A 17877-nucleotide genomic window follows, 5' to 3' on the forward strand; every position below is an offset into this window, starting at 1 on the left:
GGCAGCGGAGGAGTCACTGCCCAAAAAATAAAGATTCTTGAAATCTCCCACAACGGTAACATAATATTATTTAATATACTCATTTAATGAAGAAGCAGCTGAGCAGTTCACCTATCCAATTAATCCATTCTAAACTTCATTTAATACAAATAGAAACTAAATAAGAATAAAAAGAAAAACAAAAGTAAAGAAAAACCGTTCAGCGAAGCATAGAAATCCAACCCAAGTTTACTTCGTCATTGGGCTCAATCAGTTTTGGGCCATTTTAAAGGCCACTTCTGTATTTTATTGTCTCCCACTTTAAGACTTTCTTTGAATTATAAAGTGGAATAAACTTGCAAACATATATGGTGAGTTTCTTAAATCCAAGATAGAATCATTAATGGAGATACTTTTAGCAAAAATTATTCTGCTCAGCGGATATAACAAAAAGTATTCTGCTAGGCAAAAACAAGAAAAGATTTTCTACACTTACACGATTGCCGCCGATTTTCCACACTTTAGGAGCCGAAGCGACGGCGACTTTGACGCTACCCAAACCCGAAACTCGCTCTGATTGAACCGTTCGTTCTTGGTTTGCATCGCAATATGCACCTACAGGAAGAGAAAAATTAGGTATCTATCTCACGAAAGAACACAGGAAACAAACAAAAAGAACAAACATAATGAGATCCATAGATTTGAAACACGGAAAGAAACAGAATGGAACTAGTGTCATGTTATGTGGAAAAGGAACTATAATGACAAAAATATAAATGATAAGCCGAAATCTAAGCATGACTCAGGCCCAAAAAAACCTTACCCCAAAATTATTCTGCTAAGCAGAAACAAGAAAAGGTTTTCTACACTTACACGATTGATGGCGATTTTCTACACTTTGGGAGCCGATGCGACGGCGTGTTTAACGCTCACCAAACCCGAAACTTTCGCTCTGATTGAACCGTTCGTTCTTGGTTTGCATCGCAGTACGCATATAGAGGAAGAGATCAATAAAACAACCAGAATGAAATCAATAGATTTGAAACACATAAAGAAACAGTGATGTCTAAACCTGAAAACTAATAATAATAAAGTAAACCAACTGAAATAGAAGTAAAAAAACATAGTTCTAAAACTAAAAATAGAACTGAAAAGGCAAAAGACAAAGAGAAAGACAGAAATGAAAAAGCAAACACAAGTAAAGATCCATACCCGAAATCAGTCTCCGGCAAAGCAAACAAAAAGAAACAGACAGACCGACATCGATAGATTTCAAACACAGAGCGAAAACAGGGGATTTCAATATCACCAAAGTAAAAAATAAGAAACGGCAGACAAAATCTTTGGGTTTCTCCCTCTCACGAAAAAGAATGAGAGGAAATATTGAAATGAGACCGAAAGAGATAACGGGAAGGAAGCGGGATACGAAAAGTCTGAAGAAAACGGGTAGCTTTCTCCTACCCGTCACTGCCCAAAAGAATAGATTTTCTAATTCCCCATGTGGCAACGGTAACATTTATGGTAATTAATACCTTATTTAAATTACTAATTTTTTGGGGGTTAAATTAAAAGAAGGTAAAGAGACGTTAGGAAGGAAATAGGAGATAATAAATGAGAAATAAATAAGAAAAATGTTTTCATTCCCAATTAACAGTCAGAGAAGTCAGAGAAACGTTAGAAAAATAAATAAATATAAAATATGTTTTCATTGATTATATAAATAAGTTTCATTTTCTATTGAAAAATAAAAACAATAAAGTGGAAATTCAAAGTAGAGTGGGCACACATTTTTTTTTTTTGGTTAATGAATGTATCCAAAAAAATTGTTAAGGAAACCCTTTGTCATTCTTCTTTCTTGAAAAGAGCAGAACAAGATTCGGCCTTTGAAAAAGTTAAATACAATTTTTATGGATTGAAGATACAATCATTTCTTAAATATTAACTATCATGATTTGCTTAGACCCAAATAAAATTGGGCCTGTTTTTCCAGGCTTTTGTTTCCACTTGGGCCTGTTTCGTTTTTGGGTCTGTCTTCTAATCCTGATAATTTTATGTATTTTTGCATTTTAATAATAGCCCAGTACAGTACTTTACTTCATAAAAGAAACCCTAAACCAACGCCGAGATATCCTTGGAATGGGATATACGCAACCGGGATATCCCTATTACGGATATACCAGAACCGGGATATCAGAACCGGGATATCAGAACCGGGATATCAGCGTGACAGGTAGCCCGGTCCGGACTCATCAAAAATCTGAACCGGACGCTAAAATAACTGAACCGGGCAGTGAAAATTCAGAACCGGGGCGGGATTTGAAGGGGATACCCCGCAATAGCTTATACCGGACAGGGATATCCGCCGAATAGCTTATACCGGACAGGGATATCCCTTATATTCGTCGAGAGGAACAAGGAAAATCAAATACAACAGGACAACTAAAAAAAAATTTGTACCGAATTCAAGCTACACCCAATAACCCCCAGCCCCAACAATATTCTGCCGAGCAAGAAATAAAAAGAATAACTCACTGAAAATAAATGCAGAAGGGCAAAAACAAAATCAGCTTTATAATATATTATATTTATCTGAGTGTGTTCTGTACTATATATTTAAAATAAATAGGTAAACCCGAAACAATTGTTGGCTTTGTTTAAAGCCCTCCATTCATTATTTTGACGGATTATTAACTTGAAAGCTTCAAAAGCTTGGTTATTCGAGGTGATTTCTCCAAAACTCCTGAAAAGGTATTTTTCCTGAACTCGAATAATCCTAAACTGGCCTATCACATGCCGGACGCTGTAACATCATCAAAACTGAGTGGGACAAGGTAAATAGAAAACTCTTTACCCTTTTTAAGCAATGAAGCAGGAGAATCCCTGGAGTCCGATGCATTATCAAGAACATAAGATCTAGCAATCCCAAGAAAGATACAGTCTGAGGATCATGGGGAGAACCTACAAAGGTGAGAAAATTTTAATGATTAAAATTTTAATGATCAAGAACATAAGATCTAGCAATCCCAACAATACTCTGCTGAGCAAGAAATAAAAAGATCTGACAAAAACTCACCGAAAATCAGCTTCATAATATATTATATTTATCTGAGTGTGTTCTGTATTATATATTTAAAATAAATAGGTAAACCCGAAAAAACTGTTGGCTTTGTCTAAAGCCCTCCATTCATTAGTTTAACGGATTATTGACTTGAAAGCTTCAAAAGCTTGGTTATTTGAGGTGATTTCTCCAAAACTCCTGAAAAGGTCTTTTCCTGAACTAGAATAATCCTAAACTGGCCTATCCCATACCGGACGCTGTAACGTCATCAAAACTGAGTGGGACAAGGTAAATAGAAAACTCTTTACCCTTTTGAGGCAATGAAACAGGAGTATCCCTGGAGTCCAATGCATTATCAAGAACATAAGGAAGATCTAGCAATTCCAAGAAAGATACAGTCTGAGGATTATGGGGAGAACCTGCACAAGGTGAGAAAATTTTAATAATTAAAAGGAAATCGAGCAAAATCAAATTGCAAAACTCATGACTATTCTAGTAGCAAATCTAAATAAAAAAGAATGCAGTGTTTTGTAACGACTGTGACAGTAAGTGGCATAAATATGCAAACATATATGGTGAGTTTCTTAAATCCAAAAGATAGAACCATTAATGGAGATACTTTTTGCACCTCAAAGAAGGAAAAGCATCAAAATATCACCATATTATTTACCAGAAAAAGTAGCGTTTGAAACTGAATCAGAGGGTTTGTGAGGTGGAGCTGTTTGAGAAAATTCACAAGGTTTGGCTTTTCTGTCTTTCATCCTGCTCTTAACCCATTGACGACAATCTTGCATGTCGAGCTGTGTTCTACATATTAGAATAGCAGTTGTCGGCTCACTAGTTCTTGTAGGGTAATAGTACTTGCAAACTAGAAAATTGAACATTTTCAAATAAAACATTAGTCCACCCCACCCAAAAGAGAGAGCGAGATGAGTGGCATGGTCAAAACAAAAATGTCATATATACACACCCGAAGTCTCCACGTCGGAAGGTCAGAGGAAAGACAGTTCAATTTCCGTGTTATTGCCAGCCATTCTTCATCGTACTGAACCTCATAAGGTCCTGGATCAGATTCAATATCAACAATCTAAAAGATCAGAGAAAGCCAGAATTCATTTATTAGCTTCCAGCAAAGACCAAAAGAAAGAACCTAACTGAAATGGTCAGAGCGTATGATAGATACCTGCAAGAACTTGCGCCCTGGAAGGCAATTATCGAGTGCAAGAAATTGTCACTCAACCACCCTCTTCATGTACTGAACACGCTTGATATGAAGATTTTCATTGTGTCACATATATGCATTTCCACTAATCGAATATAATTACCTCATCTTTGAAATGTTTTTTTGTAGCGAACAAGTTGTTGCCAGTTCCCATAACCACTGATGCCGAGTGGCCAATCGTGTGAAAGGAAAATATCAATCGGTTCCTCTAGGTGCATGAGCTTGTGAACATCATACTCCAGGACATGATATCCTTATAGTATTGTGCATATCAATCGGTTTCTGTCAATTTGCCAGTTCCCATAGTATTGTCATTATAAGGTGATAGTGTCCTGCTCAAGGAAAAGCTAATTCATTTCAGTTACAAAGCTTCGACTTTCCACCCTAAATAAGAATCAATATAACATATTTGACACTCGCTTGCAGTAAATAAACAATCCCCATTAAAAGAACTCCAGAATAAACACAAAATAGACAAGTAAAAGAAATAGATTGTAAGACAATAGCTAAAATAGTGAATAGAGGGAAACACAAAATTCAAAAATAAAGAACATATACTAAAAGATAAACAAACAAAAAGAACGACCAAACCGAGTAAAATAGACTTGAAACACAAAATGAAACAGTGAATTGTAAAGCAAAAAACTAAAATACTAAAAAAAAAAACCCTACTGAAATACGAGTAAAAAAAGCATAGATTTGAAGCTAAAATAGAAATGACAAGGAAAAAGAAAATTTTGAACTTAAAATTCATACCTGAATATCAGTCTTCGATGAGGTAGGGGATTTCAATATCAATAAAAACAGAAACGACAGAGAAAAACTTTGGGTCTCTTCCTCCCACGAAAACTCTCTTCCTGTTTTCGCTTGCATGGGTGTTTTTTTGGCATGTGGTTACCCAAATTTAAAAAAGAATGACAAGAAAAAATAGAAAAGAGACCGAGAGAGATAATGAGATAATCAGCTGGGGGAGCTATGGAATGAAGAGAATAAAGGGGAAAGAAACGTTAGAAAGGAAGGCAAAACAGGAGAGAATAAAAGGGGAATGAAACCTAGAAAAAATAGTCCTTTCCAAGAGCCAAAATTAAATTCGTTGTTGGTGTTTCTGCTTGTTGGATTGAGCTTTATTTCTTCGGGCCCGTTTTGTTTGATGAGTCTTTCAAGCCTCATATGACCGTTGGTCTTTCCGTTTCACTTCACTGTTCTTAAAGATAACCTAACATGTGGAGTGTAACTACAACCCATGTTATACTTCTGAGGAAGAAATGACACATCTATTTTATCTAGCACACCCTTAATCACATATTTACCATAATGTTAATTTAAAAACATTGCAATAATAATCATCCATCCTACCTGTGAACCTCCTTAAGCCACTTGTCTATACAAGTTCTGTGGAATTCATGGTTACAAGCAAATATCCGCATGCTATCTCCCTCTTCATACTCCAAAAGGCATATGTAGCATCTGTTAATTGAATATAAAAGCAAAGAAAAAAAAAAAGATTCAAAACATGCCTGATTGCAGACTAATGCCATATGAAGTAACTGAAAAAGAAAGCATATCGAAGGTTAGGGCCCTTTGAAATCATATACGGCCCCCCTCCCACCCTTCATATGCCTATATAGGAAGACAATACCTAAGTCTGATTAAAATTCAAATTTTTCTACTCAATTTCCCTGTTCCTATCACTCTAGCTCCCCCAATTTCCTATATTACCATTGGATTCAAGAGCAATAAAATCATTAACCTCTAGCTAGATCAATTAGAAGGTCAGAAAAAGGAGGCCTTGATACTCAAGGATAAGAAGTCTGTATAATACATATCGTGTGAATATTAGAGGTGATAACGGTTCAGTTCGGTTTTGGAAAAAAAAATGCAATTAATTAGCAATAATCTGGTTTTTTTAACAGTTCAGTTCACTGGTCTTTTAAATTTTAAAATACTTTTTTTATATAGTGTTTTTCAATAATTTAGGCATAAAATACTAATTTTATACTATCAAAAAATAAGAAACTGAGTATAAATTAAATAAAAAATAGGTTTTGGTTTGTTTGAATAATTGCGGTTTTAAGCTTCTGAAGCAAAAACCAAATTTGTTTAACTATAACCCGAACCAAATTTTACAGTTGGAGTCACTTTCCAGTTTTCTTGGGTTCTTTTTGCTCATTCATATTACTGCTTTTATTCTATATACTTCAAGTAATAATTTCACATATTAAAGTCAAACTGAAGCCCTCAAGACAAGAGAATTGCATATAGAACTCATCTCAACCAATATTGTGGGTAAAAAACAGGATAATTAAATTATTTTTTCTCTAATAAGTCATTAAGAAATCATGCCATCAAACTTAAATTTCATATTTTACATAGAATAAGGCTCGTAATCCGCACAAGGGATTACCGATGAGGTCAGCCAAAGATAGACCTACTGCACCTAATCACCTAAACCTTTTCAAACAAGCTCATTAAGAGTGTTAGACGCCAAACCTTCATGAGCCTACTGCTGACTATAACTTGGAAGCATGCCTTAAAACTTAGCATCCAAAAATGATCTAGATTCCAATTCCTACGTGATAGTAAACTAACAATCATTCTTCTTAGCGCACTTAATTCGCTCTCACGGAAAAAGGAACGCCAGACTTCGGGTTTCCCATTCCCATGGAAGTAGAACGAAACAGTGGGTTCTACACTTGAAAAGGAAATAGCATAAAATAAGCACACTGAAATAGAATTAAAAAAAGCATCCATCTGAAACTACAAAATAGAAATGAAAAGGCAATGACAAAAAAATTACAAAGTTCATGTGAATCATACCTCAAAATCAGTCTAAGATGAAGAAAGGGATTGCAAAAATCACAAAATAAACTGAAACGACAGACAAAACTTTGGGTCCGCTCTCACGGAAACTAACTTGCTACTGTAGGGTGTGTTTTTTGAGATTTGGTCTCCCAAACCAAGAAAAAAAAAGAGGAGAAAATTGAGATGAGAGTCTGTTCTGAAAGGAGAATAAAGGGAGGAAGGGAGAAAAAGAAAACAAAATGGCAAGCAGACAGAGAGGGAGAGATAAACGGCTAATATATGGGGGTAAGGGATAGATGGAAGGCAGAGAGATAATAAATAAGGGTAGGTGATTGAAGACAGGGATAAACGACAATAAATGGGATAGGTATAGATTAAAAGAAACGGCTAATGAAGGAGTATTTAATTTTCAAATTGTGGAAAACTAGCGGGATGTGTAAAGTCAGCAGAAATAAGCACCAATTTTAAAAAATGTAAATATTAAAGTTTAAATTTATTATTATCTATATATTTTAATGTAAATACTTTAAATTTTATTAGCCAGAAAATTAATAAAATATATCTACAAATATTATATAAATATTATATTTAGTAAATAAATAAAATGAAATTAATTTAATGGTTTTTCCTGCAAAAATTTTTGACTTTTATCTATCAAAATGAAAACAGTCAATAGATTAATTATTTTCAAAAATAAAAACAGTAAGATAAAAATTTTGAGAAGAGCAGAATAGGGTTCTACCTTTCGAAAAGATATATACAATCTAAATGTATTCTACTAAACGAATGTTTAAAATAATAATAATAAGCTTTTACCATTAGGTTTCATTTATTATCCATTTTCTTTTTAAAACAGCTTTTTTCATTTTTTTATTTACTTTATTCTCACATCTGCTATACTAACACGAATACAATATGTTGTTATAGACTCATCACATATTGACTAATAAGTAATCTATAAACCTACTTACACTTACTGAATTAGACTGACAATAAAAATAAAAGTAAATAATTGTATATGACAAATTATTTCTCGTGCATTCATATTTAATTACGCTTTCACTGCAATTTAATTTCTTCATTGTTGGAAAAAAAAAGAAAAAATGGGAAATGAAACATTAGAAATAAACTGTTTATTGTTTAGTAGTCAATTTTATTAGAGAATCGTTGAGTTATTTAATGTATATTTAATGTACATCAAAACATTTTGCTTTCTATAAGTTCTCTCCTTCACCGCAACCAAACAAAATATTAAAAACTTTTTTTCTCAGAAAGAAACACTGAAAATGCTGAATCTATGGACTTTTATCTCCCTCTGCTTTCTCCATCTCTCATCCTTCAATTTAAGCCAATCTATTGTTGTCTTCTTCTTCTTCTTTATAAAAATATTATGATACATATTAAATTGGATCAAACCTAATTTATCATTTAGAATGGTTAAATTATATAATTAATTATTAAAATAAATCTAATAATAAATTTAATCTTTAATATTTACATTTTTAAAATTGGTTCTTATTTATTTTCTAAGGAAATATAAAATAGGAAAGAAGGTTTAAAAATGGGAAATGAGAAGACAATAAAAGCGAAAGAAACCTGAAAATGTTTTCATTTGTAATCTTTATGAAAAAACCAATAAAAGAAAGTGTCATTTTCTCTCTTCATTCATTATTTTTTCATGAGTCTGTCACTTTTTTAGATACATATCTTTTTTATTTTGATTATTTTCTTTTCTTTTTTGTATCAGTTTTTCCAGGCCTTTGTTTTCTTTTGGACCAGTATCGTTTTTGGGTCTTTATTTTAGTCCGGTTGGTTTCATGTGTTTTTGCATTTTAATAATAGCCTAGTACTTTTCTTTAAAAAAAGAATAACCTAATCCAACCCGGAATATCCTTAAAATGGGATATCCTCGAACCGGATACCGTAGAATAGGATACCCCAGACTGGCATAGCCCATGAATAGTATATCCCTCCTCGGAATAAGAACGCCAGGTTGTCCGGTCTATACATAAAAAAAACTGAACCGGACACTAAAACAGCTGAACCGGACTCCAAAAATTCTGAACCAGGACGGAATATGAAGGGGATATCCACAGATTAGCTTATACTGTATCGGAATAGGAGGGGGGTATTCCCTGAACAGAATAAGAACGAAAATCAAATGCAACAGCACACTTAAAAAAATCTGTACTGAATTCAAGCTAAGCCCAACAACCCAAGCCCCAACAATCTTCTGCTGAAAAACAGAAAATTCAAAAACAAAAAACATGATAAACAAACAAAAAAAATACCGCACAGATCCATAATTTCAACTGAACGAAACAGTGATTCTTTGAATCTGAAAACCAAAAACCCTGACAAATACCCAATGAGAATATTAGTAAAAAGAAGCATATATCTAAAACTAAAAACAGAGATACAAAGTTTAAGTATATATTCATACCTGATAACAATCTCCTATGAAGTAGGACCAACCATTTTTCACTCTCCTCAAAACCCTCCTACTTTCCCTTTTGCCTACTTTCCCTTTTGCTTTGCTTCGAGTGATGAATAAATATATCTTCAACAAAAAAACAGAGATGAGCAGGCAAAGGAAAAGGATTCATAAAGAAGAAAACATATACGCATACACGAATCATGACAATCTCCACCGAATATAATCATGAAACCCAAATCGACAAAAACCTTTGCAATTAGCAAATCGGTTGAAATTCTCCAATTCTTATCAATATCAACAAGCATCCCAATTAGATTATTATTATTTTTTAAAAACTAAAGTACAGACTTTTTGAGAAAACTAAGAAACAGAATGTCACAACTCACAACGAATTAAAAAGGCATTTTATTACCATCCAGAAAAACTACCAAATAAACAATACATGTGTCACAACTCCCACCGGGTTCCTAGAACCAAAATCAAGCCAACACAGATGCAGTAAACAATTTACATACGTATGCTTTTTGTTTAGGCAATTAGTATTCTGCTAAGCAACGATTTAAAAGAAATAGAAAATAACAAAAAAGCTATAATATTAAACAGAGGGGAACAAACAATCCAAAAATAAAGAACAACATATAGTATACGATAAACAAACAAAAATAAAGAACAAGACCGACATTTATAGATCTGAAAGACGGAACGAAACAGAGATTTCTAAAGCTGAAAACCAAAAACCCGAAGAAAAACCCACTGAAATACAACTAAAAAAGCATGGAGCTGAAACTAAAAAGGAAATTGATACCTCAAATGAGTCTCCGTTTAAGCAGCGAATTTCAAAAATCACAAAAACCAGAATCGCCAGAGAAAACTTAGGGTTTCTCTCACGAAAACTCTCTTCCTACTATAGCATGTGTTTTTTTGGCCTGTGGATACCCAAAGCTAAAAAAGAATGAGAGGAAAACGTTGAAAAGAGACCAAGAGTGAGAGAGAATCACGGAAGAAATGGGGAGCAATGGATTGGATAGATATATTTGAGGATTTAAATTTCGAATGATGGGAAAGAAGCTGGCCTGATCGGAGGTAAGACGCTGGAACGTGTGTGGAGGCAGCGGCAGCGGTTTGTTAGAAAGGACAATAAAGGAGGAAGAGAGAAAAATAAAATTAGTAGAAAAAAGGGGAAAAGGGAAGAGAACAAAGGGAGAACCGAACGTGAGAAAGACGAATGAATGAAGAAAGAGTTTTTATATTATTTATTTTGAAAACGGTTTGAATTTTATTTCACTCCAAATATGACCATGTTCTTCTAGTTAAAATTGATGTTAATTGATCCCAAAGTCTCTTACTTTCTATTCTATTTGAAAACACACAACAACGCCATGCAAACTGTATTTTTCCTTTAAAAAAGAAAATCAAACAACACTTGTATAAGGAAAGTGGCCTTAAATATATATTAACTGTAGATTAAATGAAAACAGCCAAGTGTTCAAGTAATTGGAAACAGCTATTCCCTGACCTTAAAAATATATAAACTGTAGATTAAAGATATCAACCTCATATAACACTCAAGATTAAACTTACCAGTAAACAGAGAGTAGGCTTCCCCTAACATACCTATATCTTGACAGTTCAAAAAATTAGAGCATAACTTTTTCACATTGTCCTAATCAAATTTCCACATCAACCATTAATAATTCGGAAAATTTTGAATTAAACCCAAGACACCACACGAAGGTTATTCAAAGAATCAAATTCATGCAAACTAATACGATATAAACCGAAGTCATTAACCAACGGCTTAAAAAGGAAAGTGGGCTCAATTTGTTAGTTTCTATCTCAGAAACACAAACACTCTAACTAAAAACAGGGCAAGAAAGATACCAACTAAAAACAGTTATATATGGACAGGAAGAGTACTACATATCCCAAGGACAGATCGATTAAACTAATTATTGTAGAGTTTCACAGGGAATTATTTAATTAAAGTCATTCATATGCGCCGATTTACTGATGGTTGACTTAACAATTGGGATACTGGTTTCACAGTACTTATAATCCAGCCAATAAGAGATTTTTCTTTTGCAGGACATCAGACTAGAAAGCAGTTTTTTATACACGAGAGCAGTAGGCTATCTGGACTGTCCCATTAGAAAGAAAGCCAGCGGAAAAAGTTGAAAGCATTATCTTACTTAAGTAAGTGAGATAAAAGGGAAAGGAAAGAAAGAGACTTGACTTTGGTCAGACCAAAGACTACAAACCTGAACCAACAACACCCCAAACCCACACAATTTAACACAGCACACTCCAAAACAGACAATGGCAAAGATTCAAATGATCGACCCGTAATTCCAAACCAAAAGTTGTGTAAAAACGATAATGGCAAAGATTCAAATGAGAAGAATCTTTAGGAGAAGAGAAATAAGGAGTCGAACTGTGAAACAAAGGCAAAAATTCTTACCCGGGAGTCGATCTGAGCCAAAACCCAACAAACGAAGATAGAAAGAAACGGTGGAGTTTTATTGCCGGAATTGAGGTTATTCATAAATCCTATAACAAAGGAGAGAGAAGCTTCATTTCTTAGTGGCTGGCTTCCTTATTTTCTTCCCCTCATTCAGACGGTCCATTTGGTTTGTTGGATTAAAGTCATCAATGGCCAAGAGTTGGCTTGTTGGATTTATTATAAAAAAGCCCATTTCAATTAAAAAGAAACCTCATCCTCAATTCTTTTTTAATAATAATAAATTTTTGGTATATATTTTGGTCTCTGAAATCACTATCCGATGTAGTACAAAACCCAGTAATCCAAAACTTGAGAGATCCAAAGCCCAAAACACTGAAACAAAAGCCCAAAAACACCAGCCCAACCCTAAACCCAAGCCCCAAGCCTCAAACCCCTAGACCCCAAGCCGGGATATCCCTAAATTGGGATATCCCAAGCCGGGATATCCCATTCTTGGGATATCCCTCGCTGGAATAACTACGTCAGGTGACCCGGTCCAAACACGTTAAAAATCTGAACCGGTCACCAAAACTGCTGAACCGGCCACAAAAAATACTGAACCGGGACGGGATATGATGGGGATAATCTTGGAACAGCCTATCTTGGTACGGGATAGCAGGGGGATATCCTAGGATCAGAATAAGAATGAAAATAAATTCAGGGCTTATTAAAGAAACCAATTTTATAATAAGTACGAACAATCCCAACTATTTTAAAGAAAATATACCCAATCCTTACCGATGAATGCAACCACCTAGCAGTATGAAAAAGAAAACATATATGCATACACGAATCATGACAATCTCCACCGTATATGATCATGAAACCCAAATCGACAAAAACCTTTGCAATTAGCAAATCGGTTGAAATTCTCCAATTCTTCAATTACTATCAATATTAACAAGCACCCCAATTAGATTATTATTTTTTTAAAAACTAAAGTACAGATTTTTTAAGAAAACTAAGAAACAGAATGTCACAACTCACTTCGAATTAAAAAGACATGTTATTCCCATCCAGAAAAAACCACCAAATAAACTCTACAGATGCAGTAAACAATGTACATACGGATGCTTTTTGTTTAGGCAATTAGTATTCTGCTAAGCAAAGATTTAAAAGAAATAGACAATAACACAAAAGCTATAATATTAAACAGAGGGAAATAAACAATCCAAAAATAAACAAAAAAGAAGAACAAGACCCACATCTATAGATTTGAAAGACGGAACGAAACAGCGATATCTAAAGCTGAAAACCAAAAACCCTAAGAAAAACCCACTGAAATACAAGTAAAGAAGCATGGATCTGAAACTAAAACAGAGATTGATACCTGAAATGAGTCTCTTACAATCTATACAACATTTCATCTACCTGGTAGAAATAGAAGAATGCAATACAATCAGAAAAAGAAGAAAACCATTTAATGTAGAAAATTGGATGTGGAAATTCTAATAGCATGCGTTCAGCGTAAACTGGACTGAAAACTAATTTCATAATAGTAGGTTTCTAAAGTTACAAAAATCTCTTCTATTTAACCCAGTGTAGAGGAGGGCGGTTAATTTCTTAACCCTTTTCTAACAAGAATTTCCATATTTAAATTTAAATTTATCATTATTAAAGACTTAAAGTCCCGTAAAGCTAGCAATTGAGCTAAGGGGAATCTTCTCAAGTAGAAAAGTTAATCAATCTTCCCATTAACAACTTTCAAGTCTACTTAAATCCAAATTGCATTCAGTGATTAGACATTTTGTACTATAATAAAAAAATCCATGCAAGATCAACTTAATAATAAGCATGCAGAAATAAATGAACATAGGCTTTACTATTTTTTAAGCTCTGGGCCATCCTATCTCCATAAGTGGCAACTCAAAATTCAATACAATTTAGAACATAGTAATGAGCATCAACCAAGACATTGCAACCTTCAATGTCCAGGTGTATGCCCAGCAATTGCACCTTAGAGCCAAATGATAAAAGCACCCTAGACCCTTTAGGGAAAAGTACATTCGATCACACATGCACACCTGGTGCATCTAGATACACTTTAATGTAAGGCGATACGTGCAAAACAAAAACCCAACTACTTCAAGTTCTATTAGGTTTCTTTTTCCTTTGAATTAATGTGCATAATATTTGAATATCCAACAACAGGCAAGAACAACATGGGATCATAAGGAAATCGTGCAGCTTGGTCTATTAATGAAAAAAAAATTTGCACGTTTTGTAGATAAGCTGGATCACAATTTAGAGTTTATTATCATAACTATATTTATTAACCTTGGTATATAAATGGATAGACAAATATATCTTTTGCCTTACTGCACTTAGGCAAGCTCTTTTTTTTAATTTCTTGCCCCTGCACCTCAGGAAATAAAAGAATTTTAGCACCTAGAATGCGCCTTGTGCCCTTGACCATACAAGTTCTACCTATCAGTCATAATATTTTCTGGTACTTTGTTGTTATTAGAGGAAACTTCCTTGCACCTTCTTAAGAAATAAGAAGACATGTTTAACAAAATTTCTAGACAAAATTTCATGTTCTTGCGGATATTAGAATAGCATATTAAACAAAAACATATTAAGCTCCAAACTTCTTGATTGTACTCCATTCCAAGCTAGAGACAACTCCCAGCTAGATATCCAACAATATTTGAAAGAAATACTAATCATACAACGCAAGTATGCTTACTTGGATTTTGTCTATACTTCACTACTTTTTTTTTTCTGTACATTGAAATTTTACTAGTTAAAAAAAGTTCAAGTTTCATTCAATCAAACATTAGCAACCAGGATAGAGAGGATTACCGAGTCTATGGCAATAGAAAACCGGATTTTTCCGCCTCCTACCAGTCCTACAAACAATCAAAAGCAACAATAAAAAAAATACCCAACAAAAACCATAAATGAATTTACTCAACAAACAATCAAAAGCTTATGTTGATCTTTCAAACTTGAAAAGGATTTCCAATCTAACACTGATTTGTTCAATAATTTAAAGAGTTTTTTTTATATACTTGGAGAGTCATATAACATATCTATGTCCAGGTGTATATTACACATGGATCTTGAATACAAGTTCTTAAAAATAAAAAAGGAAATTGGGAGCAACATAAGTAACATGGAGCTAAAAAGTTAAAACATACCCAATAGCACTCGCAATACTATTTTAGGCATTTTGACCTCTTGCATTTGCATCCACTTTTGTGCTTGGCTGATGGTGTGTTCATCTTGTCAAACACTTATGAAATTACACAAATTTAAAGGGAAAAAAGTGTAGGATTATAGAATTTATAATTACAGTAACATTAGGGGAATCATTAGTTGGGTTAACAATAGGTGGACAAATGCGAGAGGGTTAAGCAATTCAATTTGAAGTCGAATATCAAGAACAATAACCTCATAATCTGGCTTGTTCAAACAGTTATCACATGCACAATAATCCTTGCAGTAAATCCCTGCTGCAAAGCACTCACAATAAATGCCAATCACAACAAACAACAAAACTCAACAGATGTTCTAAACATCTTCACTATTTTTGAGCACCCTCTGAACATTCAGGGTATGATGTTCCAAACATCTTCTAAATACATGAAGAAAACTTAAAAGAAAATGAAACATACCGATCTCGAGTATATGCTTAAACCAAGTCCGAGTAACATATTACTCAAGTGAAATGTTCTGTCTCGCATGTGAACTTACAGTTTCAAACATCTGGATCTTCTACAGTTGCAGTGTTTACAAGCTTCAGTCTCATCTGGGAATGTTTCTCTATTCCTGAATTCAATAAATCCCACAGCTAAGAAAGTAATGTGAAACTTGCCTCTCCCCTTTTGAGCTATCTTGGGATTTGGGTAGTTGGTCAACCCTGTCAGCAAATTGTTCATAAGGGATTCTGAGCTGGTGAAAACATTACACTTTCTGAGAATCCTTCATATTTTCTAGTAAACAAAGTCCATGGTGATCGCTATCAACATGATCACCAACTCTCCTAGCTGATGAGATCAAGGGATCATGGTTTAATGGTCGAACTCCATGGTGATCATTATCAACATGATCACCGACTCTCCCAGCTGGTAAGATCAAGGGATCATGGTTTAATGGTAGAATATGAGATGGGAGCTGAATTAACATGGCCTGATTTCCACCAAGGGAAGAGGGTCGAGAATCTAAACCTTGACACACACGTTCCATAAAGTCATCAGATTCAACATGTTCCCAGATGTTAGATAAAAATTCCATCTTATCCAACCTTCCATCATCGGAAATCTCAACTATGCCATCATTTGTATTATTATTAGTTTTTCCAGTGGTCACGTCTGAGGCATTAAAACAAGCACCATGTAGTTCATCACGTTGAGCCCAGTATTCACCATGTTTGATCAGAGAATCGTCTTGGTTACGACCATTTGAACTTGACCCACCAATTTCATCTCTATCTGTGTCTGAATCATTGAAGGTTAAGGGAGAATATAAGTTTATAGAAGAAGAATAGGGGGAAAGTTGTCGATGTTCAAGTGTCTCGAAGTTGTCATCACGGTTCAATATTGTAAGACTTGGAGGAGAAACAGGATATGCCCTAGACGAACCCAAACTATTAGCTCTGCGAAGCTAATGTTACCCGAAAAGAAGCTAAAGCCAGAGAGGCAGCGAGAAGGAGAGTGATGCACTGCTGTGGTGGCTCTGCCAGAGCTGCTACCACTTCTCGAGGCATCTATATCTACACCATTGGAAGATATGCATGGCAGTGGCATTTCATAATCAGATGCCGATTCAGCTTTAACCTTTCTGGAACATTCTCTTTTCACTTGATCCGACTCATATTCCCGTTCTCTCCTGTTCTGGTTGGTGAAATTAGAGCCGTAGTCTTTATTATGGTGATCAACAACAACCACCTGAAGAAGCGAACTTCTTTTTCAAGGAAGAGGAAGAAGAGAGAGGGGAAAATATGAGACAAGAGAATGGAGAAAGACCTGACGGTCAAAGTGGGAGTCAGCAGATCCAGAAGGCGCTCCCAGGCGAGAGGATTGGAAAACTCTATTCTTTCCAATAGATCTTCCCTTCCTCCCACCACTCGACGAGGAAGCTCCTCCCCTGCAAGAACCCTTGCTCCCACCGGATCCCATCAGTTCTAACCTAAACACACACAAAAATAAGCCTAAATTACGTCATTGCTTGAAAAATGCATGCATATTCTTTACAAAATACAAGCAGAGTAGAACTTTGATATACTACCTACTTACCGATGTATTCAGATTTCAGATCAGATCTGGACCATGGATTGGTTGTGCTTGTGTCTTGAAAGAGTTTTAAATAAACTTAACAGATCTTTCAAAAAAAAAAAATACCCATTAATGAATAATATATTGTTGAGCTGAAGAGATTGTTATTAAATATTTAATAATAATATTTACGACATCAATTTACAAAAATAAAGTATCAAAACTGAATTTTCGGTAAATATAAATTGAAACTAAACTACAAAGTAATCATCATACTATTCATATCGAGCTGCTTTTCATTAGTATTTGGTTTGAAATTCTTTTCCTTCACAAATAGTAGGAACTGATGATATATTTATTTAGCTTGACATTTTAGAGGTGATTGAATAGGCTCTTTGTAAGCTTCCAGTAGTGGAACTGAATATGAGATTTCAGCAGTTAACTAATATAAGCGTTTTCTCCATCATCAGGAAAAGGTCATTGAAAAAGGTTCTGTTGAAAGGTTCTGTTGAAACCTTGATGTATGAGCATTTACGTTTTGCACAAGGCTTGCTTGAGGTGTTGATCTTTGTGACTTCTATCACCATATGGAATAAAGGCATCATTAGCTAAATAATTCTTTTCTTCCCTATAGCAGTTTTTACTGGGAGAAATATGTTT

The 17877-nt window shown here is 34.5% G+C and overlaps 1 protein-coding gene, 1 long non-coding RNA gene and 1 pseudogene across 11 annotated transcripts; all 3 read right to left on the reverse strand.

Moving 5' to 3' along the window:
- Nucleotides 1–212: 212 nt before the first annotated feature.
- LOC105782031 (uncharacterized) lies at nt 213–1568 on the reverse strand. Its single transcript, XR_001129691.2, has 3 exons — nt 1192–1568; nt 853–949; nt 213–594 (listed from the first exon to the last, which is right to left on the reverse strand). It is a non-coding gene; the product is annotated as an uncharacterized LOC105782031 (long non-coding RNA).
- Nucleotides 1569–2535: 967 nt separating this feature from the next.
- On the reverse strand, nt 2536–4513 carry LOC105781268 (lariat debranching enzyme-like; annotated as a pseudogene).
- A 4621-nt stretch (nt 4514–9134) lies between these two features.
- On the reverse strand, nt 9135–17317 carry LOC105782026 (uncharacterized). Of its 10 annotated transcripts, XR_008192737.1 has the most exons (8): nt 17239–17317; nt 15395–17131; nt 15142–15209; nt 14804–14850; nt 13329–13369; nt 11957–12626; nt 9505–9621; nt 9135–9415 (listed from the first exon to the last, which is right to left on the reverse strand). XR_008192737.1 is itself a non-coding variant. In XM_052626357.1 (3 exons), exons 2-3 carry the CDS (start codon nt 17119–17121, stop codon nt 16537–16539), a joined length of 507 nt encoding a protein of 168 aa, XP_052482317.1. In that variant the 5' UTR covers nt 17122–17131; nt 17239–17317; the 3' UTR covers nt 15354–16536. The 10 variants fall into 10 exon arrangements, 1 of the variants encoding a protein (XP_052482317.1); XR_008192742.1 differs by lacking the exon at nt 15142–15209 and having other exon boundaries at nt 15698–17131; XR_008192740.1 differs by lacking the exon at nt 15142–15209 and having other exon boundaries at nt 15619–17131.
- Between the last annotated feature and the right edge of the window lie 560 nt (nt 17318–17877).

This window comes from Gossypium raimondii, chromosome 13, assembly GCF_025698545.1.
Source record: "Gossypium raimondii isolate GPD5lz chromosome 13, ASM2569854v1, whole genome shotgun sequence".
Taxonomy (NCBI): Eukaryota; Viridiplantae; Streptophyta; class Magnoliopsida; order Malvales; family Malvaceae; genus Gossypium; species Gossypium raimondii.

Bases quoted from the DNA above. Each gene is read 5' to 3' on its own strand.
- LOC105782026 (XM_052626357.1), bottom strand. From the start codon at position 17,121: ATGGGATCCGGTGGGAGCAAGGGTTCTTGCAGGGGAGGAGCTTCCTCG. The intron at 16,891-16,968 runs GTCTTTCTCCAT...TCGCTTCTTCAG, and splicing joins ACTCCCACTTTGACCGTCAG to GTGGTTGTTGTTGATCACCA.